The sequence below is a fragment of the Phaethon aethereus genome (assembly GCF_964289735.1).
Source record: "Phaethon aethereus genome assembly, chromosome: 2".
Taxonomy (NCBI): Eukaryota; Metazoa; Chordata; class Aves; order Phaethontiformes; family Phaethontidae; genus Phaethon; species Phaethon aethereus.
In genome coordinates this window covers 106967530-106986468 of record NC_138582.1, presented here as the reverse complement: position 1 = coordinate 106986468, position 18939 = coordinate 106967530, and the positions used below count along the sequence as shown (strand labels likewise).

Genomic DNA, 18939 nt, shown 5'->3' with positions numbered 1-18939 from the left:
AGTTGAACCTAAACCCTGTGATGGTCTTAAGAGCCCAAGACTATGGGCAGCATTTTAGCAAAATTATTTATACTCAGGCATTTTCTAGTGGGTCCCTACTCAGAGGCTCAAGACTTTTTCAGGGAAGCAAAAAGAAAAGTTCCTAATACTTTACATTAAAACAACAGTGACTGAGAAACACCTACATGTACAGACACACATTTAAATGTGGCAGAAACAAACGTGTGTGTGAAAAACTCTTCATTTCTCCCCTCAAAAAAATTAGGAATGTTTTTTCCGTAAGTATCCCAGATTCACGCAATTGAATTTAAAGCAATGCTTTCCTCTTCTTAACTGGAAGACAAGCCCGTAGCTTTCAGTGCTCCTAGATAAGTAATTAGAAGTCAGATGACAAAGCAACTTATTATGATCCCTTAATTCACATTGAATAACAGTAACTAGGGTTTATAGTCTCAGTCACAGGAATTGAAGTTTTGAGAGATCATAATTGCGAGTGTGGACTCTGGGACATCTTATTAATAGAATTAAGTTTCATATGTAATCACAATTTTTTCCTTTTTTTGGGGGTAATCTCCATTCTAAGGTGCTGTGCTTAGAAACCTTTCCTATACTTATATTTACACCCTCACAATTTGGCAAGATCTCTTAGAGATGATTCTTTAGTGATGCACAAAGAACACACACAAACCAAACACTGCTATATTCTTCACACACAGGTGAAAAAGAAAGTATAATCATCAAGCTAGATTATTTTGACCTAAACAATTTTTCCTTCCCACCAGTAAGGGTGCTGACAGTTCCATGCTGATCCTACACGAATGCCAAGATGTCTTCTCACTAAGAAAGCTACATCTTTTACAGGTTTTAAAACAAAAATATCCAACTCTAATACAGTAAGTAGAAATCATTTTATAAAACTTTATCCAGCTAAAAGCTGGCCTTCACGTTTAAACTATGTGAGCTCCCTCTGTAGTCAAACAGCAGTAGCCAATCTTAACATAGGTTGAATAAATCATCTTCTGGGATAGTTAAGTAGGTAGCCTAGACTCTTAATGGCCTAGATGCATAACTTTTAGATAAATATTAATGTAAACTAATATATACATATTACAGAAATTAATGCAGCTTCTGGCAAGTTATCTCTTCTTGGATTTTCATCTTTTGCCCCCTCTTCCTTTCTCTTCCCCACCCCATCTCTCATTTCCTCAGCTATTTTTATGTTTCACTTCTAGTCCACTTTTCTTTGCAGCTCGTGCTTTCATATCCAACTTCTGGTCCTTCCCGTTCAAGATTTCCTTTGCTCTCTCCCTTCCTTTTTGAATCTCCATGTACAAATCATTCACTCCCTGCCTCCTACTTCAGAGTCCCCCTACTCTACCCTCTCTCTTTATTCCTCTCTCCCAGTCACCAAAGGTCAAGAGTGTGATCAAGCAGCAGCTTTGTTACGCAGATGGGGTAGGAAGAAAGCAGAGGGAACAGCAGTATCTGTTAAAGATCCGTTTCTCCTTCTGTTGAGAGCTGAAAAGAGACGGAGGAATGAGCCTGCTTGCACAGCTACCAATCAGTAATTTAATCAGTAAAATGTCTTGCTTGATGAAACGGTGATCCTTCAGAAAATCTAATATAGGTACAATTAAAGAAGGCATGTGGCTCTGGATGTGTTAAGATCTCTAGATCTAGATTAGAATCTCTAATTCCTGATGCCAGAAGACCCTGAGTAAACATAAAACGTCTGCTTCTCTGGCATCTTTAGATGTATAAACCTTGTTTACATAAATCTGGCATGGCTGGGTGGACCAGCAATCAAAATTGTGTGTTTCAGGAGGGCACCAGATATCAGCTTGCAGGCAGATCAGGAAGTCAGGAATAAGATACTCTTCCTGTAGTAACTCACAGAGTACAGTTACAACAGCTGAAGAGGAAGGAAATTATTAAATTTTTTTTTTCACTAAAAATTCAAGTCTGCTGGAGTGGGATGTAATTTTAAAGAAAAAAAAGAATTAAGTTATAATAAAAATTAGTTAGAAATGGAACAGAATTTGTTTATTCCTTCTGGTTAATTAATGTATTGTAGTTCAGGGTCCTTTTTTTTTTTCTTTTTTCCCTCAATACAGCCAACATTTGGATAAATGGTCCATTTCAGTGAAACTTTCCTCAGCACCTCCAGAATTGGCTTCAGATGGCTATCTTCTAACTTCCCATAGCAACTCATTTGTACATCACAACAAGCTATCCCATAGCAAACAGTGTGTGCATTGCAGCAGGGGAGAGAAAGGCTGAACAGGAGGAAGGCGGCAGCAGTGGGACTCATTTTCCTTTGTTTTTTGTCTGACAAAACTATCATGGCTGGGTATTAGGCCTAATTAATCCATACAGAAGACTTTCATGTTTGTTTCCATGGCTATTTCCCTTCACCTACCACTGCCACAGTGTTTGGCTAAAGCAGACCACACTGCATACAAACACTGGGGAACTAACAGAGTCTTCAGTGGCCCTATACCTGTGTAACTCTGATGTCGCCTTTTCTGCTTGTGGTAATTAGCCTTAATTATGATAGATTAATCACAAGCTGAAGTGTTGGAAAACATATTGTGGAACTCTTCTTAGGATTCATTTGCCTTCATGAAGCCAGTTTTTCTCAGACTTCATTTGCTCTGTTTTCAGCTGGGACTTTATGTGGCCATCTTTGGTTGTGGGGCTCCCCACACTGTCCTAGTGCTGGACCCATGCTGGTCAGAATCGCTGGCTGCTGCTACTACTGCACCCACCCCGGGTTTCATAAAGCAAGCACGATGTTGTCAACACGCACCTCCTTCCCAGCACTGGAAAACTTTCACCACCAGCAATGCATGCTGCAGATGGATACCATAGCTATTCAGGCACGTCCAGGTCAGCAACAGCGGTAACAATCAGAAGGGCAAGGATCAATTATAGAGAGGCCTTTCCTAATGAAAGGTCTGGGGCTGATATTCTGGCTCTAGCAACCCGAGCAGAGAATTGCTGCTCCGGGGGAGTCAGAATTTCCCTCCCTTGATCTTTGTACTTGTCTTCTAGATAGTTTTGACATAGCCAAAAAAATAAAATAACTCTCATCTCCTTGAAAATTATTTTTGCACCTTTATAAACACCTGTCCTTTCAGATGGTCATAACACTAGGAGAATGTGTGCAACGTGCACTGAGGCAGAAAAAGCCAAGGGGCAAAAGCCAGGGCACTTCTTTGCTGACACCGATTATTCAGCTCCCAAGGACAGTGTTTCAAGAACATGCAATAAATGCAGTAAACACCACCAAACTGCTGCACCAGATTTTTTCTTAAGTCTGTCTGAAAGCAAGACATTATGTTGCCTTTTGAACTTTTTGCAGCTGACAGCACTCTACCATCTCAAAAGCCTGAACTCTTTTCCTGGTTAGCACTGCAGCTAAACCCAGTGAGCCTCATGCTCTCTGTACAGAAGGAAAATACGTCCCTGTGAACTTACTTCTCGGTGCGCTCTGCCAGTTATGTTTGCAACCTATGATTTTTGCTATGTCCTGAGAGTTGTATGTATCTGATGCTGTAATTATCAACTCTTTCCTCCTCTTGCACGTTAATTTGAGGTCTCAGATGTCACCCATTTGGCTCAGAAGCAGCCTCTTTCTACGGCAAGGTTTCAATTTTTCCCACACTCTGCATGGTATTCAACTGTGAGAACTAGGCTTGCAAGTATTCCATAGCTCACGATGTTATGTCCCAGTTAAACATTTTCATATGTGATTGAAAAGAAAACCAAAACAGATTGTAATCCCATATGTAGACTTGTACCTTATCCTAATGTCATTCAGTTCTCTTCTGTAGGTTTTTGCATGACATCTTTACAGTCAATAAAAAGAGGTCACAGAATCACTAGGGTTGGAAAAGACCTTTAAGATTATCAAGTCCAACCGTTAACCCCACACCACCGTGCCCAATAAACCATGTCCTGAAGTACCACGTCTACATGTTTTTTGAACACTTCCAGTGATGGAGACTTCACCACCTCCCTGGGCAGCCTGTTCCAATGCTTGACCACCCTCTTGGTGAAGAAATTTTTCCTAATATCCAGTCTAAACCTCCCCTGGCACAACTTGAGGCCATTTCCTCTTGTTCTATCGCTAGTTACTTGGGAGAAGAGACCAACAACCACCTCACTGCAACCCCCTTTCAGGTAGTTGTAGAGAGTGATCAGGTCTCCCCTCAGCCTCCTCCAGACTGAACCACCCCAGTTCCCTCAGCCGCTCCCCGTAAGACTTGTGCTCCAGACCCCTCACCAGCTTCATTGCCCTTCTCTGGACACGCTCCAGCAACTCAATGTCCTTCTGTAGTGAGGGGCCCAAAACTGAACACAGTATTCGAGGTGCGGCCTCACCAGTGCCGAGTACAGGGGCACAATCACTTCCCTACTCCTGCTGGCCACACTATTCCTGATACAGGCCACGACACTGTTGGCCTTCTTGGCCACCTGGGCACACTGCTGGCTCATATTCAGCCAGCTGTCAACCAGCAACCCCAGGTCCTCTTCTGCCAGGCAGCTCTCCAGCCACTCCTCCCCAAGCCTGTAGCGTTGCATGGGGTTGTTGTGACCCAAGTGCAGGACCCAGCACTTGGCCTTATTAAACCGCATGCAGTTGACCTCGGCCCATCAATCCAGCCTGTCCAGATCCCTCTGCAACATCCCTCTGTGATGTTGGCATCCCAGCTCTTTAAGTTAAATACCTGAGGTTTGAAAATTAGTTGAAAAGTGTTTCCAAAAGAGTAGGCTATAAGCCAAGCACAGTGGACAGATGAGGTATTAACTGATGCTGCAAGTATCATTTTCATCTGCAGGTGACATACGTACAGGCAGTTTTTCTTACCTGGTGGGACCAGAATATGGATAGATGGGTTTCAAAGTTCCTGTTATTGTTCTAATCAACAGTAGCAACAACTCCCCATGTAAAATTCATGTACTTGGATTTCTAATCCATTGCATCTCCAACATCAACACATACACTCTGAAAGAATCAGAATAGGGTTCTCCTGTAGTTTCATTTAAGAATAAGATACAAAATCCAACATCCTGATGCTGGATGTTGATGCTGCAGTTTCTGATTTGTAAACTGGATATTCAGTATAGACAATATACACCACACTATTTGGGATATACTCTAGAAAACAAATAACTACTGCTGCATTAGTCAGTCAGCCTCTGCCTTTTTTCATGCAAAGGACTGAGACAGCACAGAAAAAGGACACAATATGAGGCTAAACCATGTCCCTGCAAGGACTCTATTATTCTTCAGTTTTTCTTCTCTATACTGAATCTCTGAACCATCACAATGTTTTCATTTATTTAGAGTTTCTCATAAAAGAAAAAAACCCATAATACTCAGACACAAAGCCAATAACCCATCTTATTAACAAAGCAGTTAACACTTTACTGGCCCTCCTTTTCGAAGTAATTTAATTTTTATATCCATTAAGAACTTATCTTAAATGGAAGCATAATGAAGTAAATAGTCACTATCTGTCTTGCTGAACACCCTGAACATTTCTGCAGCTCCTACACTCTTAGATCAATATTTAATCTGCAAGAAAGAGCATACATGAAAAATAGCTTACATAGAGCAGGCAAAAGTCATGTGGAGGGCGAAAATGCAAAGTCTTTAAAAAGTATTAGAATTATTTACGTATTAAATATTTTTTCAGCATGATGTTTTTGTGTTTTCTTTTTAAAATGTAGTTTACAGTAAAATTATCCCCCTTCAAATAAGAAAACAGTATTAATATTTGGATCAAGTGAGGTTTAACTATAAATTCCTCTGCATTCCAGAATCCAGTTATCCCCTCAGCTAAAAGGACAGCATAAGGGGTAAAGTGGGGGTAGGAAACCACCTATGTAATTTCTAAATTTTACCTTATATACTCAGGGCAGTCAGATTTCTTAGCATCTATGAGAATATGATCCACAGCTCATTGTCCAGCTTGCAAGTGGTTGGTTTTTTTTTTTTAAATCTGCAAATATTTTCTGAAGAATGCTTTCAATGCACTCTGATTTTCATAGTTTAAGGCCACAATATGAAAGTAATTAGAAGTGTAAGTCTTCCAGTGACACCAGGAATATTTTTCAGCTTTCTATTTTTAGGATTTCTTGGCAAGGTTTCCTCTCTAATCCTGGCTCCCAGTTTCTGTATAATGGCCCCAACTGCCAACAGGATTTTAGAGGAGGAATGCCTTGTGGCAAGTTTTTTCTGACTTAGTACAGGAAGGACAAAATGTGATTCTCCCCCCACCCGTTAGCCAAAAACAGAGGTTCAAAGAATTTTCAAGAAGCCAGCAGCCAGCAGTCCATTCATCTGTGTCAAATCCCTGTGAACTGATGCTTATTCAAGTCGGGATCCCAGCTTCATACCACAAACTCCCAACTCAAATCTTTCTTCTCAGTAAAGAGACTGAAAATGCACTTTTCATATTTGCCCTGTCAGTGTTTGACAGGTATAAGCCAGCTTTTAGTTTGCAGTCACATCTGAGATACAACAGTGTTGAGGTCAATAATTCAATTAAGCAGATCTTTAGTTTTAAAGAGTTACGGTGATAATTGATCAAAATACTGAAAAATAGCACTGAAATGCAACTGTGGATTCTTGCTATTTATTTATTCTTTGCTTTTTTATTTTTGGTGACGAATTATAATACATCAATTCTTAAGGAAAATTTCTACAGTATGAGGAAGCAACAGAAAAAATATGAATATTTATAAGGAAATTATTAAATCCACAGTGTATTTCGTAACAGCTACCACTTTAAAGTACTCTGTGTGCAATCCTTTAGCAAAGTTAATCATTCTCATCCTGTTTTCTCATTCTCACCATGTTTCATAAAAAGTTAAGATTATATTTTTATAATATATATATATTTTTAAGTCTTGTGAGCCAGTCCTTTGCAGCTAACTTTATCTGAGTTGGAATTAAAAGGAGTTTAAAACAATTTAAACTGAAAATACTGTTCTCTGGTGAGTTCCACATAATTCATTTTTCCACCTAATGCCCTCCGACATCCCTGAAACCAGTTCAGGTTTTCTAAGTTTTTGAGTGACATTCCAATGCTGTTACACTGACAACTTGAGTAGAGCTGCAAAACCCAAGAAGAAGAAAGCTTTGCTGGTATCTCAGTCAGAGCTGCCGAAGGCTCAGCTTCCACCCTTCTAGAAGAGCCTCTGCCTCTCAAGATGGGGACCATCCACAATGAAACCAAGCACTTGGTTGTGGTCAATTAATTCTACATTTTAATAAATATTTAGCATCAATGGCCTTTCAAGATGGATTGCAAGGGAGAAATAAGATGAATGAGGAAAACAACTTTTTGCTTTCAAAACAGTATTCTTCCATTTCTTCTTTTATGGATGTTCAGTGAATTCATTGATCCCAGCTGACATTAAAAACATGTTCCTTTTTCTGTGGGGAAAACAGTGAAGTGTCATGGTTTGGTGACACAGAGGCTACCCTATCACTCTTTTTAAGGGTTCTGTCAGTGTTTCTTTTGTTTAGACCCTCACATCTTGAGAGGGTGTAAATGCATTGCTAAATAGGAATTCTTTCCAAATGAGGACTGAGGAAAGAAAATCCATTCCCATACTGTTCTGACGAGGTTCCACAGTGAAGAACACTCCATCTTTTGCCTTCAGATCATGGGTTTTAAAACACCACAACCCACAAGCCCTAAAATCCTGCAAGTTCAGTTTGAGCCAACAGATTCTCTTCTTTTCCCAGGTGGGGCCACACTTGATGCAAATAAAACTACCCAGAAGTCAATGGGAAATAAGTTAGGATGGACTTGGGGAAAAGTTATGGGTCAAACATCTCATAAGCAGTTAACTTTTGTCTCGGAGTAACTGCAAACCTCAGCTTCCTCCTACTTAGGCAAGTTACAACCACAGGACCTCAGAGCCACAGATCGACCAGACTTTCCTCTGCATGACTTCAGCCCTCCTCAGGTTAGCACTGCCACTGGTACCATGGCACTGGAAGAGCTGAATGAAGTGCTATACTCACAATTATTATTTTCATGTGAATATAGTTCTTCTTACAATGCCCATCAAAAAAACTCATGTACAAAGTACAGCACTTTCCCCTGCTCAAGCATAAAGGCAAGAAGAAGCTGTTCCAAATACCTTAAAGACAGGCTAAAAATACAACCCTTTGTTTAACCACCCACCAAAATTACAGCTGTCTGAAATCCAGGTCAAAATCTCCAGGTTGAACTCACGCGTATTCTTTATCACCTTTCTTTCTTTCTCTCTCACACACGTGTGTGTGCAGACACAACCCCACATCTAGGTCCTGGTGCCACTATGCATATGCTTAAATGAAGCCCTTGGACCACTGCATTCAAGACCACAACATGATCAGCCTGTGGCTGAAGGACCATACTGAATACATGCACTGAAAACCCATGAACTGACATTGCAATAAATCTACAGAGACCCTTCATAAATCATATGGGGAGTCTTCAAGGACAAAGACCCAAATGGTTTTAATTTCCCTCTAAGTGATAGCCATAGTTAATACCAGATTTGGCAGGAAGCAGGCATTCCATGCCCGTTGGGCTTATACGGACATGAAAAAGAGTTTATGTCTGACATTTGCTTTAAAAACATAATGAAAACCTTTTGCTCTTTCAAGTCCCAAACTTGCATTAGTTTCTGAGAGTCTATTACTTTAAAAAAGCATTTGTTGGCTCTGATTGCTTGGATAACTGACAAAAAAAGCATTAAGAGTAGGCTCTTCATTAGTGTTCTGTAGCCGGATGACAGAGAACAGGGAGCAACAGAAACAAGATGCTGAACAGCACATTCGCTCTCTGTCCCTTGTACAACTGTTTTTGATAAATAAGAAGTGGCTTATGACATCAAGCTCTGATTCAACAATGGCAGCTCTCCATCAATTAACAGAAAGGAAAGAATATGTAGTATTTCCACATACTGCCCCAATTGTCTCCACGTGTTTTGCCCCTGAACGTCACATACAGCCATCTGCCTGGTGCCTGGTAGCACAGCCGAACAGTACGGCAAGTACTGGTAGCAGTGGAGACCCAAAAGCAACAGCCCATTCTCCATCTCCACATTCCTGCCATACATGTAATGGAGGGCTAACACCTCCACAGTGTTCGATGCATTTGGGGTAGGTCAGAGCTGGGAAGGTTTGTGAATGACGGTCTTCCTGGGGCAGAAGGTACAAAAGGGCCAAGGCCAGCTAGTTGCGTGAACAGGAACCAGCAGTTTAACAGAGCTCTTGCAAGTCCCATAGTTAAAACAAAACCAACCTAGTCCCTCCATCCTGAAATCTATATGGGAACCAAAAGGATACATCTTGCTCTATGTGTCTCAGCTCCTGAATGACTTCACGCCATGTCTAAGGCAGCATATATAAAGGCATGATTCAGCTGTTAAAAATCACGACCTAAGGAAACGAACAGCTCTGTGATGTGCCCTAGATCCATCACAATCATGACTTACTGCTTTATGTTGCATTACTTAAAATTAATACACCACCAGTTTAGCCATGTGGTCAAATACATTCTGGCATTCACAAGTAACTTGAGATATGAATAGCAACCAGTGTGGGCATGTGAATACATTCACACATGTATTCTCACACGTGCACATGCAGATTATGTGCTGCGTTTTGTAAAAACGTAGGTATTATTTTTTTTTAAAACCTAAACTCTTGCTACAGAAACTGCTCATATTCATACCCAGGGAGTAAAGGTACAATTAGGATTATCATTATAACTTAAGTGCCCAAGAAGTGACAAAGAAGTCCTAGCTTTGGTGACTTCAAAGGCGATCTGGGACGTAAGTAACTTTTCTGAAAGCCCACAGGGTCCAAAAGGGTTTTAGAAAGCAGTAAGTCACCTCAAGGTGACTCTTACATTATAAGCTCGTTATATTACAAGCTGGCTGAGGCTGGAAGCCAGAAAAGAACGGGATGCAATAGAGGTTAGCCCTTCCCCAGAGAGGGAGTAACGTCCATGACCAGCTGGACCAGGGCCAGCGGGAAGATCTACAAACCAAGTACAGCAGCATGACAAATCTGTGGATTAACAGCAGCATTGTCAGGGAGCAAGGCATGTCAGGGAGCTGGTCATCACATGGGATTTGGGAATGAACTCGGTTTTCAAAAGCCAATTCAGAAATACCAGACTGAACCACCTCCTGACCATCATGATTTGAAGTGGTCATCCTTGCCATAGCAAGCTCCTGAGGTTTAATAAGAGTCCCTACAAGAAAATGTACTGGATGGCTGATAATAAGTGGGAATCTCAAAGAATTTGAGATAAACTTCACTTTACCCTATCACCTTTTCTTTTAGTTTTATGTATACGTTATAAAACGAAACAGAACAGGAATGAATGAGAGTGCCTATTCACTTCAGTTAGCTCTGGCTTCATTCAATTTTTTCTCCCCAGATCTGGAACAGCTCTGGTAAACAATAGCGGCAGTTGACTCTCTAAAACATTTCACATCTATGTTATTGGTGATAGATGAAACAGCTATTTATGCCCTTGATCCAAAAGTGAAAATCCACAAGGGTATTTGTATTTTAATTGCAAAGACCTTACAAGCATCAAACAAATAGCTAGGAACCCATTATTGCAGAAAGCAATATTGACTGATGGTCAAAGCACAGATAAACTAGGTAAGAAGATCTGTTACAGGCTGTGCTACCGAGTTTTTCTGGTTAAGTGTCTTTTCACCATTCCATTTATTTCATTACAGCCAAGATGAAAAAGTGCTGTCTTGTGACAGCAAAATTCTGCAGCACAATCTGCAAAATTGGAATCAAAATGACTTAAAAATTCCCATACTTCTTACAAGTGACATCTGAGGTTGTCATTTGTTTCATTTGAAAAAGAACCTGTAGGACTTTACATACAAGTTTTATTTTAGATATGCTACTGATTTTGAAGGTAAAGGTATTCTCAATGATCATCTAAATAGATTTCAAACAGAACTTTCAATTAAAGTAATTGCTTCAGACATGAAGTATAAAGGTGTACATAGGCATTTCAGGTGATTCTCATACTTATTCTTGCCATCCTTCCACGGTGATAAAATTTACACTGTGCCTTCCAAGTTAAACTTCCTTTCTCATTAGATCTTACAACTGACAGGTCACTGAACAAGAAAAGAGCATTTCATAAACACACCCCATAGTAATTCTCCAAGAAAAAGGAGCTACCAGTTAAGCAGAATAATAATTTCGGACTCAGAAAGGGGTGAAATGATAGGGCAAGAGACTGCATAGAACACTAGATGACAAATGCAAAAAATCCTGGAATATGTTAATGCTTTTTTGAAAGGACAAAAAAATTATTCAAGTCCTAATGGGTCATCTGCCAAATAGCATCTCATAATGCCTTCAGTTGTCACAAAGTGGAGTCAAACATCTCTATCCACCACCTTGCAAGGAACTACAGAGAGCACAAACTGAGACAAAAATCATCTCAGCCCCTCACACACACTGAGAAACACCAAGCATACACTCAGCACTGGGCACATGCTTACTTTTTACATTCCCGCTGTGTTTACTTCAGTTAGCATGGCAAAATCACGTCTAGCTGGAAAATCTAATCCCACTTATTTTGTCTCTTTATGTGTTAAAAACAGAGCAGGCTGGAAGGTGAAAAGAAACAAAAAGTGTGCTGCTGTCTTCTCTTCACCTGTTTTTAAGACAAGGCCACCTCACATTTGGTGGGGTTTTTGTCTGGGGGTTGGGTCCCAGAAGTGATAGAAAGTGGCAGGTCACATAAAATGAATTCACAACATGAAGGTAGCTGCAACATCCAGCCACTGGTACTCAGTCTTGTCAGGTACTGTGTACCATAGCCTCTTTGCTAATGGTCAAGCCTAGGTAGCAGCAATCCAGATAAATAAAGTAGGAGTACAGCGTGTGAGCTTAACAGGGTTTCTTGCAAGCTGTTAGCTGGCTTCTAACTTAAATCTCCTTTTCCTCCTTTGGTCCCTCCCACATATGCCTCCCCAAGCCAGCCCATACATAAGAAGGTTAACATGAAGAATATTGTTAACTACCACCCATGCCAAAGATTAAAGAGCCCCCTGAAATCTAAGTTTAATTTTCTGCAGGGTATTTGTATTTTAACTGCCAGGGCACTACTCCCTGTATAAATTATTTCCTGGGTAAGAGGTATCTTCACTTGCCCGGAGTTTTTGAGCAGTCATTATCAGCTTTGTACGAGACTGAATCAGGATCCTTAAACCTCATTTCTGTGGTTGATGTTGCACCAGTAGTCTCTTAGAATGCTGCAAGAGATCCACAAAGAGCTGGGTTCAGAACTGAAGGTTTTGTTGCTGTAAGAGCCATAGAATCAGACACCAATTCAGCAACTGCAGATATTTAAACCAGGGCCTATATTATATGCAAATGACTAAGCATGTTAAAGCATGAAATATTGGGGTTAAACAAGTGAAAATCTATACCAGGATACATCACAGGTACAGTTTCACACCCAAACATCATGTGATCTGTTGTGCCCACATTATGGGAAAAATGAGGGCAGTGGGCAAGAAAGCTGTTTTTGTGAGGGTTACCTGAGGGGATGCAAGAAAGCAAAAGGAAGTATCAAGTAGTTATCTCTTCAGAGGAAAATATAAGGGGGCGTAACGATAAGTCTTGTTATGTTTGAGCAGGAGGGGGAAATTTATCATGACTAGCACCATACCTGAGTCAGTAAGGGATTAAACACTCCTAAACTTTAATTCAGTAAAATACCTTAAGTCATCTTTAAAATGAATTTTCAATTTCTAGAGGTGTCAAGATCACATAAGCCTATAAGTATTTTATTGTATAGGAACAGGCTTAAGAAACTGCTTAATGTTCAAGTGCTTTGTTGAATGAAGAACCCTGCTGCTGGAGTGAAGTACACATTCAGCCACGGCAGACTCACGATGATTCCTCAACCTCTTACATGAGTAGAGCAGAGCAGAGGAGAGGAGGAAGGAATGCTGCTAATATTTTACCTTTTCATGAGAGAGACCAGGTCTGCTCTGGCACCAGTGTTAATCAAGCACGTATAAAATCAGCAGGATCTCTCTCTGCTATTGGAAGGCCACGGGACCTGCATCAGCCCCGAGGTCAGAAGGAAGAACCAGCTGGAATGAAGGAGAAATAAGAAAAGGAGTATGACTCTCACTCCACACATCATAAAAGAACTCACATGTTTTGAATAACAATTATGATAATTTAATCATTGCTTTGGATGATTAAACAGTGTGTGTCAGTGATGGAATTGTGATCCAAACCGTCTGTGCAAAGAAACAGCTTTATGAAATGGCGGGGTGACTGAAACTATTTAACCTCCTTGCTTTTAACCAGCTAGATTTGAAGCAGATTGTACCTATTTACATTCAACACGTTCATTTCTCCCTCACTGTTCTCCGAGACTTTTATTCTATCAGTTTTCTGGATAACTAAAGACTGTCCAAGATGCAGGAAACTTTCCTATTTAGACAAAAAAACACTGAACCAACAATGAGTTTTCTTTCAGAATAATACAATTTAACATCCATAGTCTGTGGGAAGAAACACTTCTGAAATTATAAAGCAACAGCAATGCTCAAAGTAACCCACAAACTCTAAAAAAATATTTTCTGTTCTAAGTTTCATGGGAAAGTTGTTCATCTTATGGACCTCACTTGAGGGCAGTAACTGAGCCATTTGGGGAATTTTCACTTTCCTACTAGTCACTTAATATTATTCTGGAAGGAAAAAGTGTTTAAAAACCTTCTTTGCTTATCAGTTCCTCTAAGAATTTTTTTTTTTAAGTTTTGAAGCTGCATTTACTTTTCTAAAAAAAAAAAAAAATCTTCACTTCCCTCTTGCTCAAAACCACTATAAAACTGGATTAAAATACTGAAAACGATCCAGCCCGTTTTCCACAGGATGTATCACAGCTGTCAGACAGAAGGCAGGATACTGAAGTGAAGATGTAATTCTTTCCAGTAACAGCCATTATGTTTCAGTGTATTTCACCTGTCTGAGACCACTTGGAAAGCTAACTGATACAGCAGCTTAAATTGTTTGAGGTTTTTGAAAAGCTTTTTCCTTTCCTTGGTCATTAAAAATACGATAGACAACTTGCACTTAAGGAACCAGACATTGTGATGAAGACCTTGAATAGAATTCCAGTTCCATAATGTTACACAGTCTGTATTAGCCTAGCTTCCACCTTCCCCAAGATTCTCATGTACTAAATAATGTTAGCATCAGGGACATCGTTACCAGAATTAACCTGACTAGTTAAATAATAATAATGGTGTGGGAACAAGATACATGGTCTAAGGGATTTCGCATTTGCATACAATAATATAAATGACACCACTTTCCTCCAGAATGTATTCATTAGACGAAAGAACACATTTATTAACTAAAGGGTGATTGGCCCATAGGCTTCATCAGCTTCTTGAACAGGGTTTGACTAATAATGCCTCCAATGGCTGGGTCTTCTACATTTGTCATCATCTCGGCCTGCAATCTGCATAGAGGACCTAGCACTGGCAAAAAAAAAATTACATTATTCGTAAGGATTCTTGTTGTTCTACTCTGACTTTTCTGTTGCATAACATAATACAAGGAAATTATGCTAAAGCCTTCTGAGCTTGTGGGCATTTTGAGCCAATGCCGCTATTTGCTTAGTATTCAATCCAAAACCCCTTTAAAATCTTTCTTCCTGGAAGAACTACTTTTCTTCCTATTCTTTCCATCTGTACAAATAACTCATTGGTAGCAGAAGCCAAAATATTCCTGCAGGGAGATTACGGACTGTGTAATAGTGGTTGACCACTCTCTCATCGAGAGTAGCATCCTCACATTTGCACACTTTCACCCAGAGTCAGAGATACTAAGATATAATATGGACGCCTACTCTACTGAGAAGACAGTATGGAGATCCATTTGGACTGTCCTTTTTCCTTGCTTTGCACAAGTGACAACTCATTACTTAAAAAGTAATATGCTTCAGTGGAAAAGCATTACACTGAGGATCAGGAAAGCTCAAGTCTTCTATGTATTTGCTGCGCAGCTCTGAAAAAGTTACTTTATTTACTTTACTTTGCATTCAGTTTTCACTTTTGCTTTTTTGCTTGCTGATATAGGACAGCAAGACTGAGACACCTTTTTTCTTTTTCAAGAGAATATCAGCAATGCAAAAAACACGGGTGCTTTTCATCATAAAATGTTATGAGCTGTAAAAACACCAGTCCTTGAACTGAAGTTACCAGAAAGTATATGCAAACAAGTTCCTATCATCTCCGACACTCAACTTCCAAGGAAAAAAAAAAAAAAATATCCCAAGTATTGCTCCTCTAAGAAGTCTGACCTTGCTAAAGATTGCTCAGGGAGTCTAACCTCCTTTACAATATTATACACAAAGCAAAAGAAATTTAAAGATGTGGTTAAAAAGTCAAGATTAAGACAATGAGTTTTCAGGTGACATTAGGATCTGCTCTGGAAGGATTGCCTACAGAAACGGAGCCAGGAGTGGTGCTTGCATTCAGTCCTGACTCCAGACCAGACTGAACAGGGAATTCAATAGTCACTGTCACAGCAGCCCCTCACAGAGAGCTGATAAACCACTCGAGGATGAGGCCTAGCCAAAAAACATAGTTGCAAACGTGTGGCAATAGTGCCGATTTTAAGTTAGCTTAATTCCATTGATTCCAACAGAAAAAAACTTGTCTAGTGTAGTCATTTTCCCTTCAACTTTGTGTTACAACCTCTTAGCATATTCTGAGTCAGAATGTCTAATATTACAATTATTTCAACCACCCAGTGGTAGAAATTCAGATGGCCTATTGTATAATTATATATCTTCCTGCTGGAAGACAAAGATCAATAGATACTCAGCAATATAGAAAGCTCATATTTTAAGCTGTTGCTTGTTGCCTCCTTTTTTATGCTCCAGATGTAAAATAAAACCACTGAGGTTAATACATCCTGCCCACATGTTTTCTGTTCCATAACAGCACCATAAGTTGGAGCCTATGCCAGCTTTGTAGACTACTCCATCATTTGAACTCATTTTATAGTATTTTGAGAATTACTGGCCCAGCTTCCCCTATCACTCGTACTAATTTAAAACCGATGAAATGCAATTGGTTTCAAAGAAGAAACTGTTGATTTATACTAATATATAATACGAGGAGAATGTAGACCATTCATTTCATGGAACTTGGTACGAGGGTGGTAAAGCTCTGCTTGTCCCAGCAGTTGCTGCTATATTCCTACAGAGTGGTGCTAAGGAAACTACCAGATTTCTTCATCTTGTTGCTTGGTGTTACTCTCTCCCCATCCTTTTAAGTGTCACAGAAAGAATAGTTTAACATCATTTAGCTTGTTCTCTTGCTCCTGGGTTCAATGCTGAGGTTCACTTGACCCTTCAGGATATGTTAACAAGGAAAGGAAGAATCAAGAACAAACACGGCAGTAAAACCTAGCTTAAAAGGAGTTACTCCTAAGCAATAGTAGTAATATTAATTAGCTGGAGAGCCCTCTGAGCAGCAGACTCCCAATTAGCAGCCCCAGGCAGCCACAAAGAAAAGCAGGAACCAAAGTGTGATGGAGCAAAACTGTTATGGTGAACAAGTACCACAGCTGTGTGGAACATTTTCTTAACGTGTTTCAGAGCATCCAGCAAAGTTGGGGTCCTGGTCCCAACTGAGTCACTGCACAATGACCAGTTAGTAATCTTCCCGTCTAGTAAAGCAAGCTCCATTAAGACTGTAAATTCGGACCCACAGTACTGGAGCTAAGAGTTACTAGAAAATTTGTATTTATAAATGCCTGGGGAAAAAAAAAAAGTTCGAAAAATTTTTCTTTCCATTATAACATTATGATTTTCAGGTTTAATATTGTGCCTAAGGTCACAGGCTAATGTTTCTTTGGCAAGAGATCACTGGAGATCATTGTATATGCTTTCAAATGGAATAAAGCTCCTTCTTCCAATTCTGAGAGAACGCAAAAATTTCAGCCCTTTAAATGAGTCACTTGTCTACAGCTGAACGCTGGCCATCTTACACCTCAGAGGAAAGCAATTCTGGCAGGAAGACATACACTCAGATATTTCTTTGGCAGCTTTTTATAATAAAACTGTTATTTGAAGCTGTTTGGTTTGAAATGCTAGACACAAGAGTGATGGAGATGGTTTCACAGATAGAGTGCACATGAGATGGTCAAAGGGAGCTTGAAACCAGTAAGGATTATTTAGTGCATATATTCACAGTTTACCACTTGTGTGGTATATTATTCATGAATTTCTGGGAAACTAATCCTAAAAGGTTTTAACAGAAATGGTATGTTTTCAGAAGGGATTTGAAACGACAGACGTTGCTCTCTTAAGCATGCAAGAGGAGAGGGAGACTGGTATAGCGTGCCGAACCCGAGTCAGCAAAAACATTTAAACATATGCTAAAAATTAATTTAAATCCGCTGTTGAATCAAGCTTTCAGAGGTAACCCAGAAGGAAATGCATGAAACTTCAAAGGTCCAGAGGTTTGCTTAGCAAACCAGAAATAGAGATGCTCGAACGAGCCTCCGGAATGAGCTGCGCGGTGCCGAGACTCCGGGTTAATGCTCTGGAGGGGTTTCTGGTGCCTCCCCTTTGCAGTCGTGCCGCAAGGCTGCTATTTTGCCAGTTTCTCCGTTTTTGTCCGCAGTCATAAAGGCAAAGGGAACCCATCGCGGAGATCAAACGGGTTTAAAACCAGCGTTAGTTAAAGTTGATCAAACTTTCATACCCGTGAAAAGTTGGTATGTGTACCTCAGGATGACCAGCCCACCCTCATTTTTGGACATTTCTGTTCCGTAACTGCCCCCAAAAGCGATTTAGGTGCATGCTGAAAGGTGACAGCGAACACCTACGCGAGTAGGAAGGAAAAGACGGACCGCGGCGTGCGCCAGCAGCGGCACGCGCTGCCGGCCCAGCTGCGCGGTCCCGGCGCCGCAGGCCGCGCCGCCGCGGTGGGGGAGCGAGCGAGCGAGCAGCCGCGTACGCGCGCTGGAGCCGCGCGGGGCGCTGGGCCGCGGCGGGCGCCGGGCAGCCGCCGGCAGCACTTGCAGAGGCGCCGAGTCGCCGCCCCGCACCCCCGCGCGCTCGCGCTCCTCGCCGCCGCGGAAAGAGGCGGGCGCTGCCGCTGCCACGCGCGCCCCGGGCCCTGCCGCCCCGGGCGCAGCGGAGCGGAGCTGCCGCCGGCGCCCCGCGGCCAGCGCCGGCGGGACGAGGTGAGGCTCCCGGCGACGGGCGCAGGCGCCTCCTCGCGGCCCGCCCTTCGGCAGCGGCGCTGAGCCTGGCGGGGGTGGCAGCGGCCCCGGCAGCGGCCCCGGCAGCGGCGAAACGCGCCCCGCCATCCCCCCCCACCGCCCGCGCCGGGGCTGGGGAGCTCGTCCCGCGTACCTGAATCATCGTCTCGGCCTCTTCTTGCGCCGAGGGGCGACGGGGCAGGGGACGCAGCTCCCTCCCGCGGCACGCCAGGCTCGCCCGGCCGCCCATGGGGCACTCACGGCCGCTCCTCGCCGCCAGCGCGGCCCGGGGCCCTCTGCCCGCTCCTCACCCGCCGCCGGCAGCCATCAGCCCCCCGCCCCTGCGCGCCCGCTCCGAGCTCCCCCGGCTGTCGGCCGCTCTACGAGCTCCTTCCCTCTCCGCTTCCCCTTTTGTTACCGGGCTCCCGAGCTGACCACACCGTGCCCCCTCCGGGGCCAGGACGACAAATCAGAGAGCCGGTGCCGAAAGCTCTGTCTCCAGCTGGGAAAACTTAGCCTTCCCTATCCTGGTGGGAGGGTTTTTGGATCACCGAGTGGTATGGATACAATAACAACGAAACTAATAACTTGCAAAACAGCCTGCTTCGGAGGGTGCGCTGTTTTTGTGC

General features: G+C 42.0%; 1 protein-coding gene across 1 annotated transcript in view; it reads right to left on the bottom strand.

Moving 5' to 3' along the window:
• LOC309402449 (uncharacterized protein) overlaps window positions 1–18656 on the bottom strand; it is a 100459-nt gene extending 81803 nt beyond the window's left edge. The window contains exon 1 of the mRNA XM_081996280.1: window positions 18465–18656. Coding sequence (XP_081852406.1) covers window positions 18465–18560 — 96 coding nt within the window. The 5' untranslated portion in view covers window positions 18561–18656. The remainder of the gene's footprint in view (window positions 1–18464) is intronic.
• Window positions 18657–18939: the final 283 nt, after the last annotated feature.